Consider the following 24625-nt stretch of genomic DNA (forward strand, 5'->3'; position numbering starts at 1 on the left):
AACACGACATCAAATCCACCTAAGAGTGCAAAAATCACTACAATATCGAAATTTTTGCAACGCGATTCCTACACCCAAACAATACACTCAATGTCAAAAATCGTCACCAAAAAATCTTCACCCGATATCAATTCCTCTCACAGCTATCGCAAAGACAACCCGACTCTCTCTCTCTCTCCCTCTCACCTGCGCCAATTTGCACATGATTTTTCTCTCTCCGCTAGAGCGAGCACGCATACACGCTCGCACACACACACACTGCACCTTGCACAATTTCTCCGGCCCGCAAATGTTTGCTGAAAATTAACACTGCAACTCATTATCGCGATCGGAAACCTGTGAACAAGCGAGGGAACAAGCGAGCGAGAGCGAAACATTGCGAGCAAACGCTCTCGCTAACGCTCGCGCCCTTGATTGATCGCATCTGTCAAAGCAAGAAAAAAGGGTCACCCGAACTGCCACGGACAAAATTTCAATTATGTAAATTAATTTTTCGATTTGTGCCCGCGCGCCACTCGATTAAATTAATTTCTTTTCATTAGAAAAGAGTGCTCTTTTCGGCGCAGCCGAGCAGCATGTTTTAAGCTCTTAATTAACATTGAAACAAACGATTACGAGGCATGTTTTGGCGCTGGTGTTTTGAGAATGGAGTGGGTTTCTTCGAGGGGAAGGGGTGAGAGTGAGAAGGGGGGTGGAATTTATTACACCTTTTTCGAAACGAGCGCGTGGTCAGCTCGAGAGCAGAGCAGAGCTCACGAAAGGAAACGCTCGGAGATGATTAAATTAACGTGATAATTTTAAGGTCCCGGTTGTAATTTATCGGACCGATGGGTAGCCGGACGCTGATGGTCACCCGACCTAATGCCTTACTGGGGTGAGTTCATTAATAGAAAGTTTATCGTTTTCAATAAATAATAATTCCGACGGTTTTTGTTGATTCGGGGAAGCCGACTCTCCAGCTGGTCGATATTTCTAATCGTAAGGTGCGTGCGTTGATCAAGAAACGCACAAATTGTCTTGAAAAAGCGAAAAAGTTCCAAGTTTTACGTCTGGTTGTCTGTGGCAAGCGCTATTTGACAACAACGAACGAGGGGTAAGACAACAAATCAAAATTGAAGTTATGCAATTCGCCACCAGATGACTCCAACGTCATCGCTGTCAAAAAACAAGCCACAAAAGCACCCCAAAAATCAAGACCCTACTTCCGCAAACTGACCTGCCCGCGTGACAGTTGCACAAAAGGGCAATTACGACCGGGCATTGTTTGCTCACGCCGCACACGCAACAAACGCCACCGGGTTTTGATGTGTGCGCTGACACAAAAAAAACGGGAAAGAAGATTCCGCACGGACGACAAGTGGACCGTAATTGGGCCCGCATTTTTTGTTCGTCCCGCAACTGTCACCGTGACGTGCGGCGAAAAATATTTGTCACATTCACACGTCACTGATTTTTTTTTTCGCAGTTTCACGTGGTCGTGCGATTTAGAGGTTATGTCGAGCGCGCGGCGCTAGCTGTCAAGCGGTTGACAGCTGGCGGGTAGTTCAAAGCTAAAAAAGACCGCGACCTATAATTTGCACAAACCGTCGTGACCTCCGCCAATCGACCCCCGGCGGCCTCCTTTGATCCACCCCGAGCGGGGATGGGGAACCATATGTCGGTTCCACTTTCCACGGCGTTCCTTCCTGATTAAAATGTAAGCCCGCGAACGCAAATTATGCTAATACGACGAGCCCTTCTGAATGTTTGCCCGCCTTCCGTCTTCTTCGCGGGAACCAACGCTTGCAGCTTTTGCGGAAGGGGACCTCCGTAAATGATCGATGGGGATCGCCAAGGACACTTGGTCAACGGCGTGCGACCAACAAAGTGTCGCCCTTAATGGCAGTTGAAATGACACAATTTATTGGGAGGTTTTTGGGTAGCAGGTGAATTTGGGGGCCCGATCGATTTACTTTTGGACACGCGGGTTCATGTTAAAAAATGTCCTGTATAATTGTCGAGAATTTTAAATTGCATGTAAAACTAGAGCGAGTTACATGATAGTGTGTAAAATAATGTTGAAAATAACACGAGTCAATTAGGTTGCGTGTTTCACTACACTTAAATGGTTGTGGACGTAAATGCTTAAAATTAGTCACTAAAATGGGAAGCTTAATTTAAGTGTCAGAGTCAGAGTCAGGAGTAAGGAGTTAGGTGTCAGGAGTTAGGTGTCAGGATTCAGGAGTCATAAGTCTGGAAGCGGGAGTCAATAATATTTTGACGTTTCTGTTCAATTCACAGACACACAGAGATATCGTCTTACGTAAATGTCCGGTGTCGTATCAGCTGTCAATGTCTACTAAATTTATGAGTCCTTCTACCATAGATGGACTTTAAAGACAAGACACTGACTATTTTTCAACAAACTACCCCATTAAGCTGACACCTTTCAAAACCAACCTAAAATCAAAAGTGTAAATTGAAATTGGCCCCAAAAATCGATATTTTGAACCCCCCAAAAAGCCCCCAAAGATGACGTGATCCTCGCTTAATGCCAAGGTGTCCGCTCTCGTCTCGTTAGTTCTCACCTGCTGTGCAGTGCGCGGCCAAATGCACGACGACCAGTGCAGTGCAGTGTTGCGTTCTCCGCCCAGAGGGGGGTCATCCGCGACGTTGCAACTGTCCAGGCCACAAATATTTGTTATTCGACCACCACCAGCACAGACGCCACCAGCATCGCCGGCTAAAGAGGCAAAATGTTGATGGAATTTAATTAATTTATTATTTATTTTCGCTAGTTTACGATTTTTGCGCGCGAGAGATGGCGCGCGCATCTCGTTTCGTTTACTGTGTTTTGCATGCGGGGCAGGACTTCAGGTTTCGCGCGCGCAGCGGAAAAAACGGAGAGATGCAAAAGTGTTAAATTTATGATTATTTAAGGTGCACCTTTTCCCTTCCGCGCACCCCTTGGGTGCCGAGGGGTGGTTATCTGCAGTATCGCTGGTGGCCGTGGCGCAGTGCAGAAGCGATCCGGCAATGATTATTTATGTTTTCTCCCGTTTGAAACGTGATTGGCTCGGTAATATGTTTGCGGTTTTGACGTTTCTGCAAACATTCGCCCCGTCCGGGGTTCGCTGCACGAACGGTGGCGCCACGGGGCGGACGGGAATTGCGGTTGACATTTGGCGACTGACGCGAACACGCGAATGACTCGCGCAATCAACGTTCAGCGTTAGCGGCAGTGCTGCTAACGCTGCGCAGCAAACGCTCAGCTGTCATTCGCTCGTCAATTTAGCGTGGTAAATTTGGAATTCACCTTCGATTGTTACGTCTGTTGATCCGTGGCAGAACCCGTCGAAATATTTCACACGTTGCCGCTTGCTCAACGATCCACCAACTACAAATCGTTATTTCATTTCTACTGGTTTTTAAAGATTATGGCCCCGTAAAACGTGCACGTACCATCTCCCGAACGAGTTACGCTCGCTGCGCAAGATCAATGACCCACGAAACGTCAGAAAGTATAAAAAAGAGCAACCCACTTTGTTGCTACACCGTTTATGGAACCCCCGTCGGATTAGAAGGGTTACGGAGCTAATTTAGACCGACTCCAATTTCTCACCTCATTCACCACGGTGCTGGCAACACTGCGGCCGCGGCTCAACTCCTGTGACAGCTGGTTTTAATTTCGCCCGCGTTCTTGTTCGGCCATTACGGCGCTCAATTTCCTTCTCGTTTATTGAACGATTATTGCACCCCTGAGCTCTCTCGCTCGAATTACATCCTGATTGAAATGTTTCACATTGTACCAGTGAATTCATTTTCGATTTGCTCGCGGGCGCTGCCCGCCAACGAGATATCAATAATTTATTTTAATAACAATCATTAAGTCATGTTTTAAAATGGGATTGTTCTGCTGTGCGACGCTAGCGTCGCCATGCGGCGAACGCCGCTGACAGGTCGCTCCGCTAATTGTTTCAATCATAATTGTCGATGCGTTGCCGTCGACACATTTTTATGCATGCAGAAATGTAATTGAAAATTACCGTCCGGGCCAATTTTCGACGATGTTGGAGCACTTGCCGTTTTTGCGTTCGAAATAAGCGTGTAGCGTCTGTTTTCGCTCATTGTTCTGTCGGGTGCAAATTGGGGTTTATCTTGCCGATCGGGACTACCTGTCAGAAATGTCCGACAAGGTGATGGTTGGTAATTTTTTAGTTTGAACCTTTTGGGTGGTCTATTTTTCTTCAAATTTGCTTTTTGAGCTCAAAAATCAGGTAATCGTCGCTTCTGTCAAAGTGACAGTTCCGAGGGGTCAACCACCGCTGCGATTTCGCAGAAAAAAACCCCAAACAATTCGCGAGCCCTCATCAATCATTTCCAGAACTCATGTCGGCCGGTTGTTAGCCTAATCAAACGGACAGGTTTCGTGGAAAACACGAGCAAAAATTCAATTTTGCCCCCACCGATTGGCGTACCCCTCGCGCAAAGGGCACGCACAGACACCTTGTAAGAATGCATGTAAAGTTGCAACCAAACAGACCCTTCAAAGACCGGAGAGGGAGAGAGCATTTACATTTATTGCCCGATGGCCGGCCGCGATAACGATCTTGAGCACCCCCCGTTCGTTGCCACAGCTCGGACCGCTCCGACTGTTTTGTATATTTTATTGCAGCGCTCGACTTCTTCGTCGTAGTCGGGCTTCTGCGGTGAGTAACTCGGAACGAAGCAGGGAATTAGCAGACGACGACGACGACTACGAGAGATATTTTAATACGAAACAAATTTTTTACGATATCGACCCGGTCAGCTGCACGACCACCACTTCTTCCTTGAGGTGTGTGTTTTACGACTTCTGTGGCGAGCTGGGTACAAGGTACTTACCGATACGAGTCGATAAGATAACTGGGGCTTCCAGGGAACGTGCCAGATAGTGTAATGGCACGATTAAGGATCGCCAGGTTACCTGGAGCAGTGCTTTCCAGCAGCACGTCTAGTCATGAATGAAACCTCCGTAGACTTTGGCCACGCGGAGGTGGGATCTGTTGTGGCAACCTCCATTCAGCAGCCACTTAATGATAGTGATTTGCATATTTATCGCCGTTTTCGATTGTAGACCTCGCACCTTCCATCTACGGTGAACGCTCCGGCTACCTCGTGAAGCTGCTGCTTCCGCTCCGATAGAAGTGCTAGAGCTATCGGAGCGCGTGGGTGGTCCCGTCCTCATGTGAAATTCCTCAACCGGCGGTATTGTGCACGGTCATGTTTCTGCCAGGGTTGCCAGACCGCAACTGGTCACGAACGCCAGCTTCCTCCGCCGACCTGGCAACCCTGTCGAGAGTCCCGCAGATAAGCTGTTCCGGCTCTCGTTAGAAGAATCGAAAGAAAAATCGCCGTTTGACAGTTTGAAAGGACTCCGCCACACATCTGCGTGACGGCTTTCAATAGAGCTTTATGACGTTTCGCGCACACACACTAGCGCACCATTTGATTTTGCTGGCCGGACAAAATTTAACCTCAATCTTTTTCGTGTACGTACACGCAATACATGCGCACGTAGATAACTCTATGGGACGACGAGAAAAACGACCTCTTAACAACATGTTTGTTAATTCTGGCAACCACCGGCACCACCGAAGTGGTGGAAGTGACACACGAAAAAGAAGTGTGAAGCGACTTCAGAGAGAGAGGATAAAAAGGTCACACGTCGTTTGGAGGGAAATTTATGACGCTAAATAGATTCCAACGCGGGTGCATTTTTCATCCGCGATCGCGGTTGGATTAACTTGCTCCCGGGAATCGAGCGCGTTGAATAGCGTGTCTAATGACCACTCTGGCGGACAGTAGCAAACTCGATGCAAGCAGGCATCTGTTTGTGCAATTTAGTGTGAATTACCGGGAAATGACTGTGTGCAGAACCTGTGGATTAGCCGGTTTGGATAAGGTTTGCTGGATGAGTGCGTTTTGAACTGCTGCCTCATTACCAGGAATAACATGGATTGTTGGATGGTCAACGTTGTGAAACGTTAGCTAGAGTTAGTAAAGCAATGTGCTTTTTTATTTCATTTTGACATCTGTCACAAAACTTCGCTTCAGTCTAAAAAACAAACAGGTGACGTGCCCCTCGGAATTAACAAATATTGCAGATCCAATTCTTTTTTGTTTGTGTGACAGTTAGCATCAACCACCTAAAAACTAGTAGTGACGTGCCCCTCGAAAATTTCCCACAACACAGTTTGGGTTTTGTTTGTACACAAACCAATATTGTACATCTGAGTCTTGTTTACAAACATTGCAATTCCAGTGCTGCCAAATTGCCAGTTTTCGTTGAACTGTTGTTATGATATCATTTGTTATTGCATTTTTTTAATTCTCCAAAGAAAGTGTTCAAAAGTCATAACATGACAAATTTAGGCCAACGAGGGGCTCGCCAATCTATCATTGGCCAAAATTTCTATTGAAAAAGAACTTTTTGCAAAACAATGACTATCACAACTGTCAAACATTTAATGTAAACAAATGTGAATCGAGGGGTACGCCGCAATGATTGTCAAGGGGCGTGTTACTTTAAATTGTTAAAAGTTTTCGTGTTTTAATGTAAAGTAACATTTAGAAAGAATTTTTGCGTTCTATGGATAAAGTTCACAAATTTCACAAAATTTAACAAAAAAAAACTCAAACAACCCATCGTAATTTATTCCAGAAGTGACTCCCCCTCTTAAGCCATGTTCGCCGCGCGGGAAACACGCCATTTCAATTCCAAACAAGCCATTCTCACAATCACACAAATAACTTCATCAACTCGCTTCCCAGCCCGGCTCAACCACACCTTAGCTAGCTACTTCTGCTAAGTAGCACCAGGCGGAAAATTGAAATGTGATTCTGCAGCACCAATCTCGTAAATCATTTCCACCCCGGAGAGGGGGCCACCCCCTTCCCACATTTCGTGGAAACTTGAGAAAAATTAGCTTGCTCTTTTTTGGGAAACTTTTTATTTTTAAAGGCAACAAGCAGAAGAAACACATCATCTGCATTAATTACAACAGTTTTAAAGCCAGCTAGCCAAGTCTTGTTTAAGGTATAAATTTGGGGCTGGTTCCTGCTTGTTCCAAACTTGGGTTCCGCTCGATGGCACTCGGCATATTGAATTAAATTAAACCACGAAAGAGACGAAACTAGCACCCCGCGGAACAAGCAGCGGTAAAAATTGAAATAAATAATTATAATCAGCGAGTGGAAGCGAAAAAGCAACGAAAAAGAAGACCTCCACAACGTCAAGAGGTCATCAGCGCTGAAAAGAAAATGGAGGCGATGACATTTAAAATGCACCCCTCGCGCCACCCACACGAAACCCCCTCTCTTGATCACGGGGGTGTCCAGTCCCCATTATAGATTACGATGGCCATACCTATCGTGGTGCAGCGATCTGAAGCGTTGACTTGTCGGGCTGGTCTGATTAAAGCGACGCGATATAGCTGTAAATGGGGGGTCATTTGGAGAGGGGCGGGGGAGGCACTTGGGTGGTCACCTTTTAACGTGGTGGAAATGTGCCGAAAGTGGGCAAATTAGCGACGGGGAGCCGCGCGCGGATTTATGAGGAATGATTTGAACTTTTTACTTGCGGGCTAACGACTCGAAACCTGCCAATGTCAGCGGTAATTTGGGTCGTAAACTAGCTAGAAATGTACCGAATGGTACGGGGTTTTGAAAGATGTTTAAATGCGCAGAATATGGCCGGAGATTTCAACGGGCTAATACTGCAGTGCAAGCGACGAACCGAGCTCTCGTTGAAGGAAATTACGATTTGAAGCATAATTCGACCTAAATTTGCCTGCAAACAAATAAAAATCGGTTTATGGATACCCCAAACTCAAGTCATTACAGCCTATTAGGCTAATGCGAAAAACCAGGTATGATTCACTGCCACAAGTCAGCACTCCCTCCATAAAGACAGCTCCTAATCTTCGGCAGCCCGTCAAAAAATCATCCAAATCATTAGCAACAATTTCCCGCGGCATTATTTATGGGTAGTTTGTCCGTCCCCACAACTCGCACCCAAGGTAGCAACTTTTCCATCACACTCGCAAATTCACAATTAGAACATTATCGTTATTTATCGCACATAATCACCTCGCGACGATAAAATTGTCAGCGCCCTCGGGCGCAACAAAAAAACTTCCTGAAAGGTCGTCAAGTTGCACGTGTGTGTGACTGTGTGGAATGAATAAATCCAAACAATCCGGCCACCAACGACGACGACGCGGTAGTCAATTTGGCGACATGCAATTCGATCATTAGCAAGGTTGAGCCCGTTTCAAGGCAGGGGTTGCACCTGTTTTTGCTACGTCTCAGGTCATCAATCTACACGACTGTCATAATCAGGTTGCGAGGGTGGGGAGACAATTGGTGCGATTTCGAGTTTGTTAGTTTTGGCGAAACATGACTTTCTCGCTGTCGTTAATGCGACATTTCTTTGTGAACTCGGCCAATATCGAGCGGGACTCAGCCTTTGACGTTGAACAAGTTTGGATTGCAAAGTTGGAGGTTCACTGAAGATCTGGAACCATTCAGGTCATCAGTCTAACCCGTAGATTTGGAGACTGACGCCGAAGATCTCCATAAAAAGCAAGAAATTCGGGGCGTTCCACCGGACAACCGTTCGTCAACACCTATCCGCTTTCCGTTCGCACCTCTTTCCCATGGGCGACGACGCCAACGCCTAGCTCACCGACGACGGTTCCCTGACAACGACTAATTACGTGAGAACGACCCCAGCGATCTTTCATCGGCCCGGTCGATTTCAACACGTCGTAAAATCTCCGAAAAAACTTTCGGTACCCACCAATCATAACCCACATCACACACTCGACTTTGTTTCGTGTTCTGGGTGGTACACCCGACAGGTTCCGGAGAGCGCAATTTTCGAACCTTCTAATTTTGACTAATTTCTTCGGTGGTGCCGGGCGATCGCTATGACCCTGACTGCTGAAGGTCGGTTGCGTGTGGTCACCACTTGTTCTGCACACGACGTTCCGAAACTCCGTGATAAATTTGAGCACACATTTCTTCTCGCCATCCCAAGAAGAGGAGGCAGAACAGGCACTGCTCATCGAGGTATAATTCCATATTTTTACGGCTGTCCGTTTTGGGACTCTCGGAGCTTCTCGGCAGGTTTCCTCGCCATTGTGTGTCCAGCTTCCCTCCAGGGTGCGGGCACGCACCTCGGGAGACCGAGAGGAGTCTTCCCGTTTGTTGTGTGCAGTGAGGACAGCCCCTCGAGAGGTGACAATATTTATGTTTGCGGCAGGGTTACCAGTTTTCGAGGTATTCTGAAAAAAGATATCTTAGAATCTCCAAAAACTATTTTTAAATTTGACAAATTTTCGGTGAAAATTCCCAGCAGTCTGGCAACCCTGCCAGTAACATCCCACAGTCTGGCTACCACCCGCCGGGTGTCAAGGTGTTTGTTGTAGCAATAAAAATCGTTCCACAAATGGTCCAAGTCCCCGGCTATTGTCCTCAAAAACGGTGTGTGGTGGCCCAAGTGCGGGAAATCGACACGGTCGACAAAAAATAAATAATAATTAATTGAAAAATTCCAAAATCTCCACGATAATACGATTACAAACAATTTTTTTTACCCCCTCCACTTCTCAAACATTCGGAGGCAAGTTCAGCGGATCTCCCGTAAGCCACCTCGCCGAGTCGGGTCGACGACGTGGTGGTTTCCTGCTCGCGGAGCAAAACAAATGACTGTAGTTATTCTTGTATTTGTATATTTATATTGAAATGTCAAAATAATCATTTTTCTTGTTGCCCTCCGTTGCGGGATCGACGGCTGGCGAAGATCTTCGGCGAGAACCTGGCTTAAGTATATGTTTATTTATGGTGAGAATACACCTCTTCACATGATTGTGTAATTAATCTAATCCCTGGTCGCGAGAGGAAGAGGTTTTGTTGGTGGTGGTTTGACGACACGCGTGCTGTTGAAGGGATCTCCCCCGGAGGTTGTCGTGGGAAATGGCCTGGAGGTACCCACGGAGGACTTTTTGAGCAGGTTGTTGAGAAGTTATGATATTGGTTGATCTACAATGTTCTGGGACTTTCTGTTCAGTATTTTACCAAAAAAGTACTTTATTATTACCTTTCTCAAGTTTAGATAGATTTTGAAAGTGTTCCCAAATTGCCAGAATTTTTGTTTTAAATTTAAAAAATCCTATAAAATCTAGATGCAATTTCAATCAAAACTTGCAACATCAGGTCAAAAATCCTCAAATCTAATTTAGTAGCAACATCTCGCAACAGGGTTGCCAGATCAATTAGTTCATAATTAATAAAAAAAAAGTCTTCCAAAACAATCTAACGATTTACATCAAAAGTCATCTTCATTAGAATAAACAACACTTTAATTTGATAAATCCCTCTAAAATTACAATATTTCATGATAGGGTTGCCAGTTCATGGTTAATCCAAAAAGTCTTTAGAAACAATCTACAACACTTGAATTTGAAAAACCCCTCTAAAATTGCGATATTTCATGACAGGGTTGCCAGATAAACAAGTTCACGATTTGTTAGATAAGTCTTCCAAAAAAATCTAACTGTTTATATCTGAAGTCATTTTTATTCAAATAAGCAACACTAAAATTTGACAAATCCATCTAAAATTGCGATATTTCATGACAGGGTTGCCAGAGCAACAAATTCACGATTAATCAGGAATGTGTTCCGAAACAATCTAACGATTTACAGTTGAAATAATTTAAATTAAAATAAATAAAGATTGAATTTGATATATTCCTCTAAATTGCGATATTTTATGACAGATCAACGAGTTAACGATTGATCAGGAAAGTCTTCTGAAACAATCTAACGATTTACACTTGAAGTAATTTAAATTAAAATAAACAACACTTGATTTTGCTAAATTCCTCTAAAATTGTGATATTTCATGACAGGGTTGCCAGATCAACAAGTTCATGATAAATCAGAAAATTCTTCAGAAACAATCTAACGATTTTCATTTGAAGTAATTTAAATTGAAATAAACAACGCTTGAATTTGCTTAATTCCTCTAAAATTGCGATTTTTGATGACAGGGTTGCCAGATCTGCGAAGTTTAAAACTATCGAAAAGATCTTTCAAATACCTATCAAAATATTACGAATTGATAAAAGTAGTTAGTAATTAGAGATTTTTTTTGGACAGGGTTGCCATATTTTCGAATTAAAAAAAAATCAAAAAAATTATAAAAATGTTCAGGCGCCATTCACAAATGACGTAGTATTATTTGGTGAAATATTATGCGAAATTCAAATTAAATTCCAAAAAGTTGCCAAAATCCATAAAATCAATAAAACATCCATCAGCCATCCCAACATCGTGTCCAACATTTCAATTAGCATAATGTCAACGCTTCTTCAACGCGCGCGCGCTCGTGTGTGTGACACGCCTGAAATCGGAAACCATCCGGCCACCTTGCGCCAACTCGGCCCACCTCCCGGAACATTCCACGGCGCGCGGTCGCCGCAACAGGCCAAAATAATCTCAATTAATTAAATTAAGATAAAGGCCTCTCGGTGGACCCCTCGCGCCTGACCCGGGGGGACTATAAATCGTCACAGGTTTTCGGTAAGCAAACACCGCCACGTTCGAGACTCGACACAAATCCTAATAAAATCAGTTGGATTAGATCATAAAACTCCGGTCGGATATTGATCCCTCGCGCGCTCGTTGCGATGACAATCTGTTGTCCCCGTCGGTTGAATAGGTCTAATTTATGGGTTTTGTCGGTGCTCTGACAGCCGAGGGGTCCCGTGATTGGAATTTAATTGTGCCAAGAAGCGGCTAATAATAATCGCATTCGGTTTGGGTTGGGAAAAAAACCCGGACGAGGATGATTGACAGATTAGTGCGCCCAAGAATGGAAGCATAATAGCGCAACTGTCAGGTTGAATAGTTATCGTCCGTTTTTTTTTTCTTCAAGGGGATGCGGGAAGACCGCACCAGCTGACAAGGGGCACCATTTTTCTCACCTTTCTAATGTTTCACCGGGCTTTTGTTTTGACGCGGTAGCGCCGCGCCGCCAACAATTGGCCCGTTTCTCACATCTCACCTCAAATTAAGGCACTTATCGATTTGACACTTTGACTTATTCAATTTAATTCAATTTTCGCACCGTGCGACTCTTCTTCTTTTATTTTGCCCCGTGACGTGGTCGTCGTCCAAGACGACTCCTCCGAGGAGGACGACGACGGGGATTGTTTTGTGGCCGTAAACAATCGCGCCACTTGGGTGGGATTCCGGAATGCGCTGTCAGTTCCAGTTTGCGCGCGATTTGCGGTGCGGTTTGCCGTTTTGACAGTTGGCGTAATTGAAAAAGTTCCGCTGATGGTCGCGCAGGTCGTCGCGGGTTGGCGGAATTTTGGTGGGTTCAACTGCGGAGTTGGTTTTTGGAACGAAGGAGCGATGTTTGAAAGCATTTACTGAAGTTGGTGTTCACCACTTCTTCATGAACTCGATCAATATTGAAACCAAGGGATGTTTTTGGCTGTAACTTAACTAAACTAGCTTAGTTGGGATCCCTGCCATAGTTTGGAGACATGGGGACATCTATAATAGTGGCTACAACCTCTCAAATTTGAAGATTCGATGATCATCGCAGTTGTAGCCAATGTATCGGCTCAAATCGATGTCCCCGTGAGTTCAGCTCATCACAACCAGCACAAATCAAGTTATTCCAACTTGGTTGCACCCCGTGCATCAACCCTGCTAGACATGGCTCCAATTCTTGAAGTCACGTTACTACATCTAGGCCTTTTACCACCCAGCAAGCTCGAGGTGACCTCTCCGTAGGCAATCGCTCGCACGTGTCCGCGCGACCCACTTTTGACAGCTGATTGACAAATCAGCTGAGGGTCTCGTAGAGGCCGCGTAACTCCACGAATTCATTGTGAATGGTGTCCAAAACGTGTCCAGCAAATTTCCTCCAAATCAATTCGATAGTCCAGGCTGACCTACAACCTACCGGTTCAGCGGGGTTGATTGAGCTGTGATTCATCGCGAGCGCGAGCGAGTTGGGAATGTGCGATCGCGCTAAACGGCCCAGCCGCTGATTATGACAGACGTTTGGAGTAAAACATTTCACATTATCGATTCACAAGTAGTAAATTATGCAAATGAGAGGCGAAGTCTCGATTGGGGATTCAGCTGCTCGACGCGATGGCACGCGGAGTTCGTCCGGAGACTTACAGGTGAAGAAGACCTGTCAATATCTTGTCTTTTATTGTTGTTTTGGCGAAGTACTAACTAAGCTGGATCCAAACCTTTAAAACTTATCCACCAAACTTCGTTTAGAAGATCAAACCATGCTCTAAGACATGTTTAACCCGAGCCACTCCAACTTGATCCAGCAGTCCCCGAGGGCCATAAATTACGGCACGACCTATGAAACTGTCAATACCTCTCGCTGGATGTGGCCACACAACGGAACAAAGCTGCAACAAGACCTTCTTTTTCTCTGTGTACGTCCCAGAGCGGCAAGAAAACTGTCACGCAACCCCTTGGACGAGCCCCTGCTGCGCCGAAGGAGGATGACCAGCTCGGCTTTATAGCCCCTAAACACACAACACACAAGATGCCGGGGGTCGTCCCGGAGAGTGGTTGGCCATTCAAGAACCGAGTCCTGCGGGGCATTGTGTCCCGTCGCGTTCGCTTTTCGTGACAACATCCACCCAGCTGCATGTGTGTTTGGTCGTCCGCAGCAGGGGGGCAGCTCGCTAGAGACACAACCTAGACCCGCGGGCAGCAGGTTGTGTTCGTAGTCGTCGTAGTCGTGTGCAATTATTTATCGATGCGATATCAATTTGGTCGCTTGCGGGCGGTTCGTCACTTACCGGCCTACGCACACGGCCCGCGTTCAGGTCTTCAAGGTGTTGAAAATCTCAACCGTCGCGACGAAGAAGTGGTTTCGTTCCAAAAACCGCACTAAGCCGCCATTTTTACTGTTTTGAATGCCAGCGCGGCTTAGGGCGGGCTAACCTCACTCGACGCCCGCTAGTGACAACCGGCTCTGGATTAAGTCGCCCCGAAACGGGTCCGGCCAAGGTGCCCGACTCGAGTGTGGTTAATACTTTTATCGCTTTATTGACCGCGTTGGCCACCGCCGAATCTCCGGACACCTTCCCAAATCCCATTCAATAAAGCGATAAAGCGATAATTCTGCCACGGTAGTGGTCGACGGTCTTTAAGACCCCCTGAAGAAGGAAGAGCTTAAAGCGCGCGAGAGCGCGCGCGCTGGAGGTGTCCAAATTTCGGGATCGATTATGATCGATCGTAAAAATTCAATTCATATTCCTAAAAGCGTTGGAACCTCTTCAGAAGATCCATTCATGAGCGAAGGTGTCACACTCTGGAGTCCCTTTCTCCCGCGCGGGATCCCATAAATAAAGAAACCGGCCGAGCGCGATGAGAAACGGTCGAGAAATTGAGAATTTTTATTGCGCTCAATTGAATAAATTATGGGCGATGGGAAATGTTAATGAATTCATTTCTTGAGGGACCTTGCGTTTTCTGGTGCAGCACACTGGTGGTCTAAATGGCTCAATTTTTAATGCTCGCGGGACAGCTGCCACGTAGAATTGTGGGGTTGTCCTGCAAGAGTTGTTGCGCCAAGTTTACGACCCGCGTTCGACGGCGTTGTCTGGCTGAAAAGTGCTGCTGCTAATTGTGCAATAATTGTATTAAAATTCAATGGCTCAATAACCTAGAGGTGCTCTCTGGTTGTAACGATATCGATCGACAATGTAACACATTTTAGATGCGGTTAAGCCAAATTTACGATATGATATGAAACAGGTTCTGGGCTGGACTGTAATCTATTTTGAAGGTGATAGTACAAGTTTTCCATTACTTTAAACAATATTTACGATACGATATGGAACGTGTAATGGGACGCAATGTAATCCTTTTCCAAGGTAATATAACAAGTTATTCCGTTAATTAAATTAAAAACTTAACGAGTTGGAAAACAAAGAAAAGCAAATTTGGTGTTTTTTTAAACATACCTTTTGTTTCTACACGATAATGCGATAATGCAATAATTTGCAAGTAGCAAAAAAATTAAGATAATTCCAAAGCACTATGCAGACCACATGCCAATCTTTCCGAACCTGTCTCAACGCTGTTGAAAGATCTAAAACTATAGGGCAAACTTGTTGCACAAGATAACTTAGCGCAAAAAGATCTCGTCTATTGAAGGCAACATCTTCACAATTTTATATCGAAGGGCTAACTCGCCTCACGTCTTACGATCAACAGTAAATGAGCTAGGGCTAACTCAGCACACGACTAGTTTTAGACTGAAGGGACCATATCTCAAGCGTATAACTTAGATAAGTTACAAGATTGGACCCCCGTCTTCCCAATTTTATATCAAAGGGCTAACTTGCATCACGACTTACGGCTTACAGTGAATAAGCTAGGGTTGACACAGCTCATGACTAGTTTGAGACTGAAAGGATCATGCCTCAAGCGTATAATTTAGATCAGTACAAAGACTGAGCTTGTTACGCGTAGCAAAGGGCTAACACGCCTCACTGCATGAAAGTGGTCTAAAATTTACGACTAGTTTTAGACTGAATTGACCAACTTTGAATGGCCATAGACAACGTCCTAACAATTTAATTGATATACAAATGGACTAAAGATTTTTCATAGGGCTAACTCGCCTCACGCCTAACGACCTACAGTTAAAAAGCTAACACAATTCACGACTAGTTTTACACTGATAAGGCAACCTAAATGGCAGCAAACGACGTGTTCACAAATTTATTGATCATCAGATCATCAAAAAAACTACAGATTTACCAAAGGGCTAACTCTCCTCACGGTTTTCAACCTACAGTAAATGGGTAGGGCTAACTCAACTCACTTGTAGTTTTAGACTGAAAGAACAATTGTTACATTATAATTTAAATAAGTTAAACAAAACTTTAAAACCCTTTTTATGTGAACCAAAGGGCTAACACGCCTCACTGCAAAGCCGTGGTCTAAAGATCTACAGACAAAACAAATCTAAGATGAAATAAACAATCCTCCGATTATTTATGTACTCTTCCCTACCAAAAACCCTGCTCTAATCTTGTCCCTAATAATGAATAATAACACCAAACCCATTCCGGATCACGTAAAGACCCACAACCTTGAGCCCATTAACGGGCCGAGGTCCCGAAACGAAACGATCGAGTGCCATAAATTTCGCCAGCTGCCAAACCTAACGCATTCAATTTTCCAGTTTATTACCAAAAGTCGAGTCGCCTAATTAGACCCCGGGCCAAGACGTTTTGCCGTATTGATTTTGACAGCTGTTTGTTTACACAAGCGTCTTTGTGCCCTTCTGCAATGCTCTCGTTAATTAAACGCCCTTCTTTCAAAGTGAGCTAAGGGAAGGCGCAAAAGTCACCGCAACCTCAAGATTAAGAAGGGAGGGGGAATTGAAAGAAAAAAAACACGAAAATGATTTATTTATGCGGTTCTCTTGTAGCAGAACTTCCAGGTAGAGAAGTAGGTACAACAAGCTTTCTATTTACGTTTCTCACACACAATCGCTGGAAAAGGGGCTAAACAGGAACCTCAATCACGTGGCTTCTTCTTCTAGGCGGCGGTGTCACTCTTCAAGGAAGAAGACAAAGTGTCGGCTGCCAACCGCAGCGAAGAAAAACACTTCTTTTAATTTTCCATTCAATTTTTGACAGTTGTTGTGGCAGAGCGGGGCGTTACCCGGGTTTTAGAGAGACCCTTGAGAATTGTTCCATCTGACGGCGCGGGGCTCAAAAGGTTGTAATTTCGTGGTGATTTCGTGCCATGCAAGTTTCATGACGGAAGGGTTTAATTTTTTTCTGGGAGAAACGAAACGAAACACGCCATAATTGGTGACATTTCCGATCAAAGATGGCGGCCAACCGAACCCTTTCGCTTTCGATCGATTTAGAGCGCGACAATTTGGAGTTCGTGACGGGGTTTAATTGTAACACTGTTCAAACGTGACACGAAATCGGTGCGGCATCGTCGTTTGACAGGGGCCGGGGGGTGCGCCACCACCAACACCATAAAATGCATCAAAACGATGGACGACGTAATTTAAACTGACAAACGACATGCCGGATTTATGAACGCGCAGCGTGAATGTTCTGAAAAAAGTGGAACATTTATGGGCGCGCGCTAGGGTCGTACGTGCGAGCGCCCCCCGTTTGACAGCTTCGGGTGGTCGCCATCTTTTTTTTTGCTCGCTCGGTCGCGCGTACACAAACACATGTGTCCAAATTCCCACACCGACGACACACCGCCGAAATCGAACTAAAACAAATAATTGAAAATCAAGCCGTGCGCGCGCTCAGGAACAAGGTATTAAATTTTAAAATTGAAAATAAATTTCCTTTCGACGTGGCTTGTTTTTGACGGGGGTCCAGTTCCGGGGAAAATTTCCGCCTTACGCGGCGGTCATAAATTTTCCCAAGTCCGGCTCGCTGGTAGGCGACATCCCCAGCAGGGTCGGGCCAATGTGGGAAAACAATAAAACAAGCGCTAAATGGGTTGTCATTTGTTAGTCTTTTGGACGATGTGTGTTTTTGTCGGAGCGCTGGACGTTTCCAAAGGGGTAGAACATGTTGGGGTTGCTGGCCACCCGGTCAATTTGGTCGTTTCTATGACCGGAATTGACAAAGTCATGAAATTTCAAAAATTGTTTCAACCAATTTTGAGGTCTTCTTCAGGGTTTGTACTTAAAGCAACCTAACCTCAAACAGTCTCGTCATCCCCGGAGCAAAACCCGCACACCGATGAGAACCCATCAAAGTTGCACCAAATGAAGCACTTCCCAGCTCGTCATCTTCATCGCTCAGGCAAATTAATCGCCATTACCTGGAAGATTAAGTCCCGGCTCTTTATACAGATCATTGAAAGCGCCCCTCAAGTGGCCATAAGGGAACCTCTCTTGCAAGAAGGGGTAAAAACCAACCCAAGCCAATTGATTTCCCTGCCCACTTCGCCCGAACAACAGACAAAAAAGCGGTCAGCTTTTTCCTCTATTGAAGCGCCCCTCGATCGTGCAATCGATCGGTTAATTGTTCGGCGCCCCCCTCTGAAACAGGGGGGCCGCGGGGCTAATAGACACGGGCTACCGCCCCCAAACCGCGACCGTGCGCCGTGCGATGACAGCTACACGTTCAATAATAGCTGCCAACTTCTTTCTCCTTTGATGATCTGACCTACCCCCCTCGATCGACATCGATCGCGGATGATGGCTCAATTTTTTTCGCTGAATCACGTGGGAAGCTGCTGGCCCCGCGCAAGAATCGATCGATGTCGCACGGGACCTCCGTGAAGGCTTTCTGTTGCAGGAGGCTAACCTCACCGCAATTTAGACGAAAATTATACACTGACTAATGTCTTCTAATTTATAATCCCACACTGGCGGAGCCGGTAATAGTTGTATTTTGTCTAAGATATTTATCTGTGCGCTCATTATCTGGTCCTTCTTCGCTTCTTTCTCCCGTCCGGCGACCCCTCGAAACTTCAGTGGCATAATTTATGGACGGAGCGCACCCGAAAAAAAGACCCCGAGTGAAACGCATGATAAATTCCCGCACTAATCCCTACTGGTAATGCCCGCCGAAGAAGACACTCGAAAGTGTCCCTTCCCTGTAGATTCCCATAGATCGATAGGGATCTCCGGCGAAGTGTTGCGTTTGACACGAGCGACCAGCGTCACGCCCGGATGAAGTTTAGAGTTCGACTTACCGTCCTGTTTTGGTGATGATCATCTCGGTGCCGAGCTCGTTGAACTTGTCCCACAGCTCCTTGGTTTCGAGGTGGCACTGTACGGGCCGCAGATCGTCCGAGTTGCACGAGCCCTGGATCTGCGGTCGTTTCTGGTGGGGAGGAGGAACATGAGGGAAATTAGTTGTTGATCAGTTGTTTTTGGGAGATAAGAGTTGGGAGGGATCGTTAATGAATAATTAGCATATCAATTAAATGATAAGATAGTACAGAACATCAGGGCTGTTGAGTTACGAATCCGACTCCGGCTACTCGAAATTTGATGACTTCTACTTTGGCTCCTATTCTAGGTCTGACATCGATTTCGCACAAAGATCATCAAAAAGACTCGACTCCAAAACGAATTTTATAGAAAATTCGTGAGAATTGAGGAGGTATTAGACTATGACGAACAATCCAACACAGTCGCACTTTTTGACAGTTTGACAGTTTATCTGCTTTGTTTGTTTGCCTACATTTGTTTGCGGAAACGTCAGGCTGCATACATTTTGCTTTGTTTGCAAGTTTGCCTCAAGGAATTATGCGAATTTGGCAAACTGTCAAACACAAATAAGTGTTAGTTAGTTTGTTTGTTATAGTCTAATACCTTCTTTAGTCGACTCCGACTTTAGCCCTTCATTCAACTCGACTTCGACTCCTCACCGACTCCGACTCATATTTTAACTCACAACTACAACTCAAGGAGTTATGAGACTATGACAAACAAACTCGCAATTTTCTTGTTTAACAGCTTGCCAAATTCGAAAATTTGTTTGCGGCAAACTCGCAAACAAAATAAAATGTATGCAGGTTGACGTTCTTGCAAAAAAAAATCAGGTAAACAAACGAAGCAGGCAAACTGTCAAACTGTCAAAAAGTGCGAGTATGTTTGGTTGGTTGTTTGTCATAGTCTAATACCTCTTTTAGACTCCAGATACAGTACTTGTTCGTTAAATGTGAGATTTTAAACTGAGATATGCTCTCTCTCAATCAAACGTCAAAAAACAATAACAAAGCAAAATGATCGAGGACGAGGGGTCGATGGATGCAGAAATGAATTTTAGCAAATTAATATTCCTGTTTATATTTTTTGGTGAAATTTCACATCAAATTTTATTTTTAGCGTTGATGATCTGCACGAAAATTTTCGAAATGGACAGTTACCGAACAAGTACTGTATTCAAATGGTGCGAACTCCACCAACTCCACAGTCATAACCTAATCTAAACTTACCGAGGCCGGTTCCGGCGTGAGCCGCTCCTCGTCCGACACCGAGTTGGGCGTGGCGGTCGCCCGGGAATGTGAGTTCCGGCCGGACCGTGAGGCCGCTTCCTCCGAGTCGGAGCACTCCTCCACGTCAACGTCCACCTCGTCGTCCACCTCGGACAGCCGATCTACCGAGCTAGGGGGTCCTGTTGAAAAGAAGAACAAAATGGCGGATTAGTTCTATACGCCCTTTTTTTTTGCTGTTGTTGTTGTCGTGGCGATAACCTTATCTGCTCGACAATTAGCTTATCTACCCCTCTCTCCGAGGGGTACTCTTCCTTACGCGTGCAATTAATTTTATTTCAGCTTCAGAGTGGTGGTGGTGGCGGCCATTACCGCATGTTTAATAAATCAAACAACAAATGCGTATAAATTTATGCCGATTTTCCAACTCCCGCGCCCGCGATGCGCCCGCAGTGTTCCGTTCCAAGCGAACGGGTCGAGTTAGTTGGTTGGTTTAATTAAATTTACATGTAAATTAGGCGTGAAACAATTATAATGTTGGAAAGATGCGAGGAAAAAAAAGGTGTTTGAAGAAACCGCGCGGCTGGCAACAACCTCGAAACGTCAATCCGAATTAAGGTTATGTAAACAGCGTTAACAAGCTCGGCCCCAACGGGGCCGAAACCGTTTGGCCACCATATGGGTCGAGGAAAACCAACATCCAGTCACTTCAGCTTCCCTCTCGACCAAAAAGGGCGAGAAAATCGAGCAAATTAGAGCCCTTGCGGTTTCCGCTGGCAACCCTGCCAGGTTGAATCCGCGCCATCTGGCGCGCATCATCGCCGTCCTAATTTGAATAAAAACAAACCTCTTCCTTCGGGAACCACCACCTAATGTCCCTGCGATACCCGTGGTAATTATAGAGTTCCCGGGAGTTCCGAGCGGACCAGATGGTCCTGGCAAAATCGGGATCGCGCGCGCTGATGGATTGCACCTCATCAGGAAGTGTTGCCGGCCGGGCGTCTAATGGGGAAATAATTGAGGATTTCTCGGGGAAGATACGTGCGCGCGTGTGTCCGTAAGACCCCGCGCGAAACCGCGCTCTGACGGAACACCACCGGCGAAGAATTCACTTTAGTGCAGTGCGCTAGTGCTTCCCATTTTTTTTTGCTGGGAAGGAAACAGCTGTGGGAGTTTCTTCGGAAAAGGAAGGAAGCGAATGCTAATGAATTTAGACAACTGCAGCCAACATCAGCACTTTAGATCGGTTGGCGATTAGGAGTGCGGACCGGGTGTTGCGCGACCGGGAATTAGTCAAAAATCATCAAATTCTAAAAATGTCTGGAACAGTTGGTTCAGGACTGATGGATGTCCGAGGAAATGGAGGTTGTCCGGAACTGTAGAATTTTTATTTTTTTTAAATGTCATCTTCAAAAGTGAGGGCAAATGTACCATGATTAGCGATGGAAGATCTCTCGATGAGCACTCACTGAGAGAGATTATGAAAAGTGAGCTCTCTTCTCTTTTTAATGAAATATTGATGTGATGAAAGTTCTTGGAGTGATTTTACAGATTTTCTGGACATATTTAAGTTTACTTTTTCAAATTCAGTACTATTGGACGATTGTTCAGTCAAAAAACAGACAAACGTCAAAAACAATAACAAACCAAAGTTAACGAGGGGTAAGCGGATGTAAATGTTTGAAAATTTTAATTAATTTTAACTTTCGATTATTTTATAAATACATATATAAATAAATGTATCAAAACAAAAATTACTTGAACATATTTATTGCAAAATAATTCATTGCTTAGCCCCTCGTCCCTTATCGATCAGTACGAGTAAACCGCCTTCTGTCAAAGTGTTGGCACGCTTCATGACGAAACTATTTTACATTTTTCAATCCCGTCAAATCCGTGTTATTAAATTCATCCAATTAGATTTTTTGCAATACTCCCCCCGCAATCCATTTGACATCCCCTCGTCCCCAATCACACCTAATTGCGAATAATTGCTATAATTTCCACTAACAGACTCACGCGCACACAAACTCCACAGCAATGACCGCCAAAGGCGTAGGCGAGACCCCCCTTTACCCTCTTTCGGGACCCTCACTTCACCACAAATCAATTCGGTAGCAACTCCGAGTGTGTGTCCCCTTGGGGGACCCCCCGCCGCGCGTGTTACGCGCGACCAGTGCTGCCAGCGCTTTTTGACATCTAATCAATGCGTAAGGTTAGGGTGGTTCACCGGTGTGGAAAAGAAAATTGTCAGCGCCGTCGCCACCGCCGCGCGTTGATTAGAGGTTTGAGGTTCAAGAAGTTTGCGCTAGTGGCCGCTAGGGGGAATTCCGAGGGGTCGCGCGTAATGTAATTGAATTGGCGTCGGGTTGGGGACCAACTGGGGCGCACCGCGCCTAATGATGGTGATAATCTGTTGAATTAATTTATACAGCGTTCGATTGTGTGTGCCACTGGGATTAACACGTGGCGTGAGGGACCCCTCGCAAACATCTCGTTTACCTCGTGTGCGGAAATGACCCGCAAGTTGCGCGCGGGTCGTAAAGACTAATTAGTGCCGCACACAAAACCTTCCTAAATCAACTCGACGCTCAAGCCTCAGTTCGCTAATCAACAAACAATGAGGTACTTCTTCTTATAACCCACCTGCTTGAAGAAGAACGCCCCCTTAAGATGAAAATGATAACTAATTAAGACCACGATTTGAGCGCGATAGCGCTAAATCATCTCCGAGAAAACTCCCAGCTTCTAGAGGTGACACAGCAACGACGAGGGGTCCACCAAATTTTCCGAAGACTTCAAAGCGAGCAAGCGACGAACCCTCAATTAATTTGCACGCAAGTTGCTCGACTCTCTTTTTACTGCCGTAGCAGTGTTGGTAGTTCTTTGCAAATGTGTGAACTCCCATTCGACGAGGGGTCCACCGTTCGTTGGTTCGCGTAAGTGGTGTTAACAATTCGCAAGTGAAGAAAATTGCGTGTGCGTGTTTGTCGAAAGTATTTTTTGCTTCTTTTGAGTAATCTTTGAAAAGGGGAGCAAAACAATGCACTTTTTCGGAGTAAGCCATTTTCGATTGTTAGGCGGCCCTCCGTTCGGCCTCAAGTGAGCGCGCCGACGGGTGCTAATCATTTTCGCCCGTTGCGTTGAACTTGATGGGAAATGATTGCCAGTCGGCACAATTACCCTTTGAGGTAAGGTGTTGGAAGTTTGGTAAACGCACACGGTAATGGTAATGATATGACTGGGAGCAGTTCTTTTTTTGGGGGGCATCATTTGCGTGCCTTCATTCGGTTTCGAAAGTTTTGGTGTTTTTGTTTTTGGTAATTTGTAACAACTTTTGTATGAATTCAATGACTTGCATTATTTCTATAGAACCAATAGTTGTATTTTTCGATTTGAAAATATGAATTCTAATTTAAAATTATGAAATCAAATTTTCAATGACAAGTTATGATCTTTTTAATTTTATATTCGAACCTATTTTTTTTATTTTCAAAACTTCAATAAATAAAATATAAAAAAAAACTATTTTACCTTTTTCGAGAATTTAGGCCGTTGCAAATATTTTTCAAAGTTTATGTCGCCCCCCCCTTCAAAATTGGTCTGAAAAATCAGGGGGCAAAAAAAATATTTTTCCAAAAAACTTCAAAATTTCCATGAAAATAGAAGTCTTATCAACTGAAAACAACCTAAAATGCATTTTTCTGCATTGATAATCATATTTAGCATGTTTGGGCTTGTTTAAAAATGTTTTGAATTTTTATGAAATTCCAATGTACAGCACCGCAAAAAAATTATTTTTCGCAAAAAATAAAATTTTCGTCAATACTTAGATATTTTGGAAACTAATGATGGCAAAACAACTGGACAGGTGTATAATGATTTTTAAAACACTTTTTTCATTAAAATGTTGAAACCATGGCTAGTAATTTAAATTTTTATACTTTTTTATTGTTTTTGCTCCCCACACCCCCCACCCCCCCCCCCCCTCTCGACTTTGGTCAGAGTCGAGGGACATAAACTTCAAAAAATATTTGCAACGGCCTTATGACTTTTTAACCGCATTGAGAATGGCAAATGCTCCAACTTGAAAATACAAATTCATGTTTCCAAAAACTAACCATGAAATTTGATCACTTTGTTCCTGGTTCCCAATTTCATGAACGCTTGTTCACGATTTTGGGGACTCATTTTTCTCCGTGCGCTCTTCAGATACGAAAGCCAATTCACGCACTTAAGTGCCTTTTTGTGTACCGTCTATGTTTTCCACCCCCAACCAATCATTGCCAAGTTTGCAAAACCCACAAATAACTCACAAAGCGATTTTCCCTATTTACTGTACCAACAAACAGCAGCAAACAAAAAAAAGTTCAACAATTTCTGCAGAAGCTCCCCCACTTTTACGTGCGTGTCTCTTTCCCACCTACAAATTCCACCTCCCACCTGGGAGATGGGTGGGTGGCCCAATCACTACGGTGAGGGGGCACTTTTCAAAGGAAGCCGCGCTGACAGTGTGCGTGTTCGCAGTGCAAAACTTAATAAAGCGAAAAGGATGATGATTCTGGTGTTCCCTCCGTGTCTGTTGCTTGCAGTTGCTGCAA

At 44.8% G+C, this 24625-nt stretch overlaps 1 protein-coding gene across 2 annotated transcripts in view; it reads right to left on the reverse strand.

Annotated features, from left to right (window-relative positions):
• Window positions 1-24625, reverse strand: part of LOC120420899 (T-box protein H15-like) — a 49134-nt gene that overhangs the window by 20046 nt on the left and 4463 nt on the right. For both annotated transcript variants that reach the window (XM_039584021.2, XM_039584020.2), the window contains exons 2-3: window positions 20028-20206; window positions 18777-18907 (exon numbers count right to left, since the gene is read on the reverse strand). In XM_039584021.2, coding sequence (XP_039439955.1) covers window positions 18777-18907; window positions 20028-20206 — 310 coding nt within the window. The remainder of the gene's footprint in view (window positions 1-18776; window positions 18908-20027; window positions 20207-24625) is intronic.

Source organism: Culex pipiens, chromosome 2, assembly GCF_016801865.2.
Source record: "Culex pipiens pallens isolate TS chromosome 2, TS_CPP_V2, whole genome shotgun sequence".
Classification (NCBI taxonomy): Eukaryota; Metazoa; Arthropoda; class Insecta; order Diptera; family Culicidae; genus Culex; species Culex pipiens.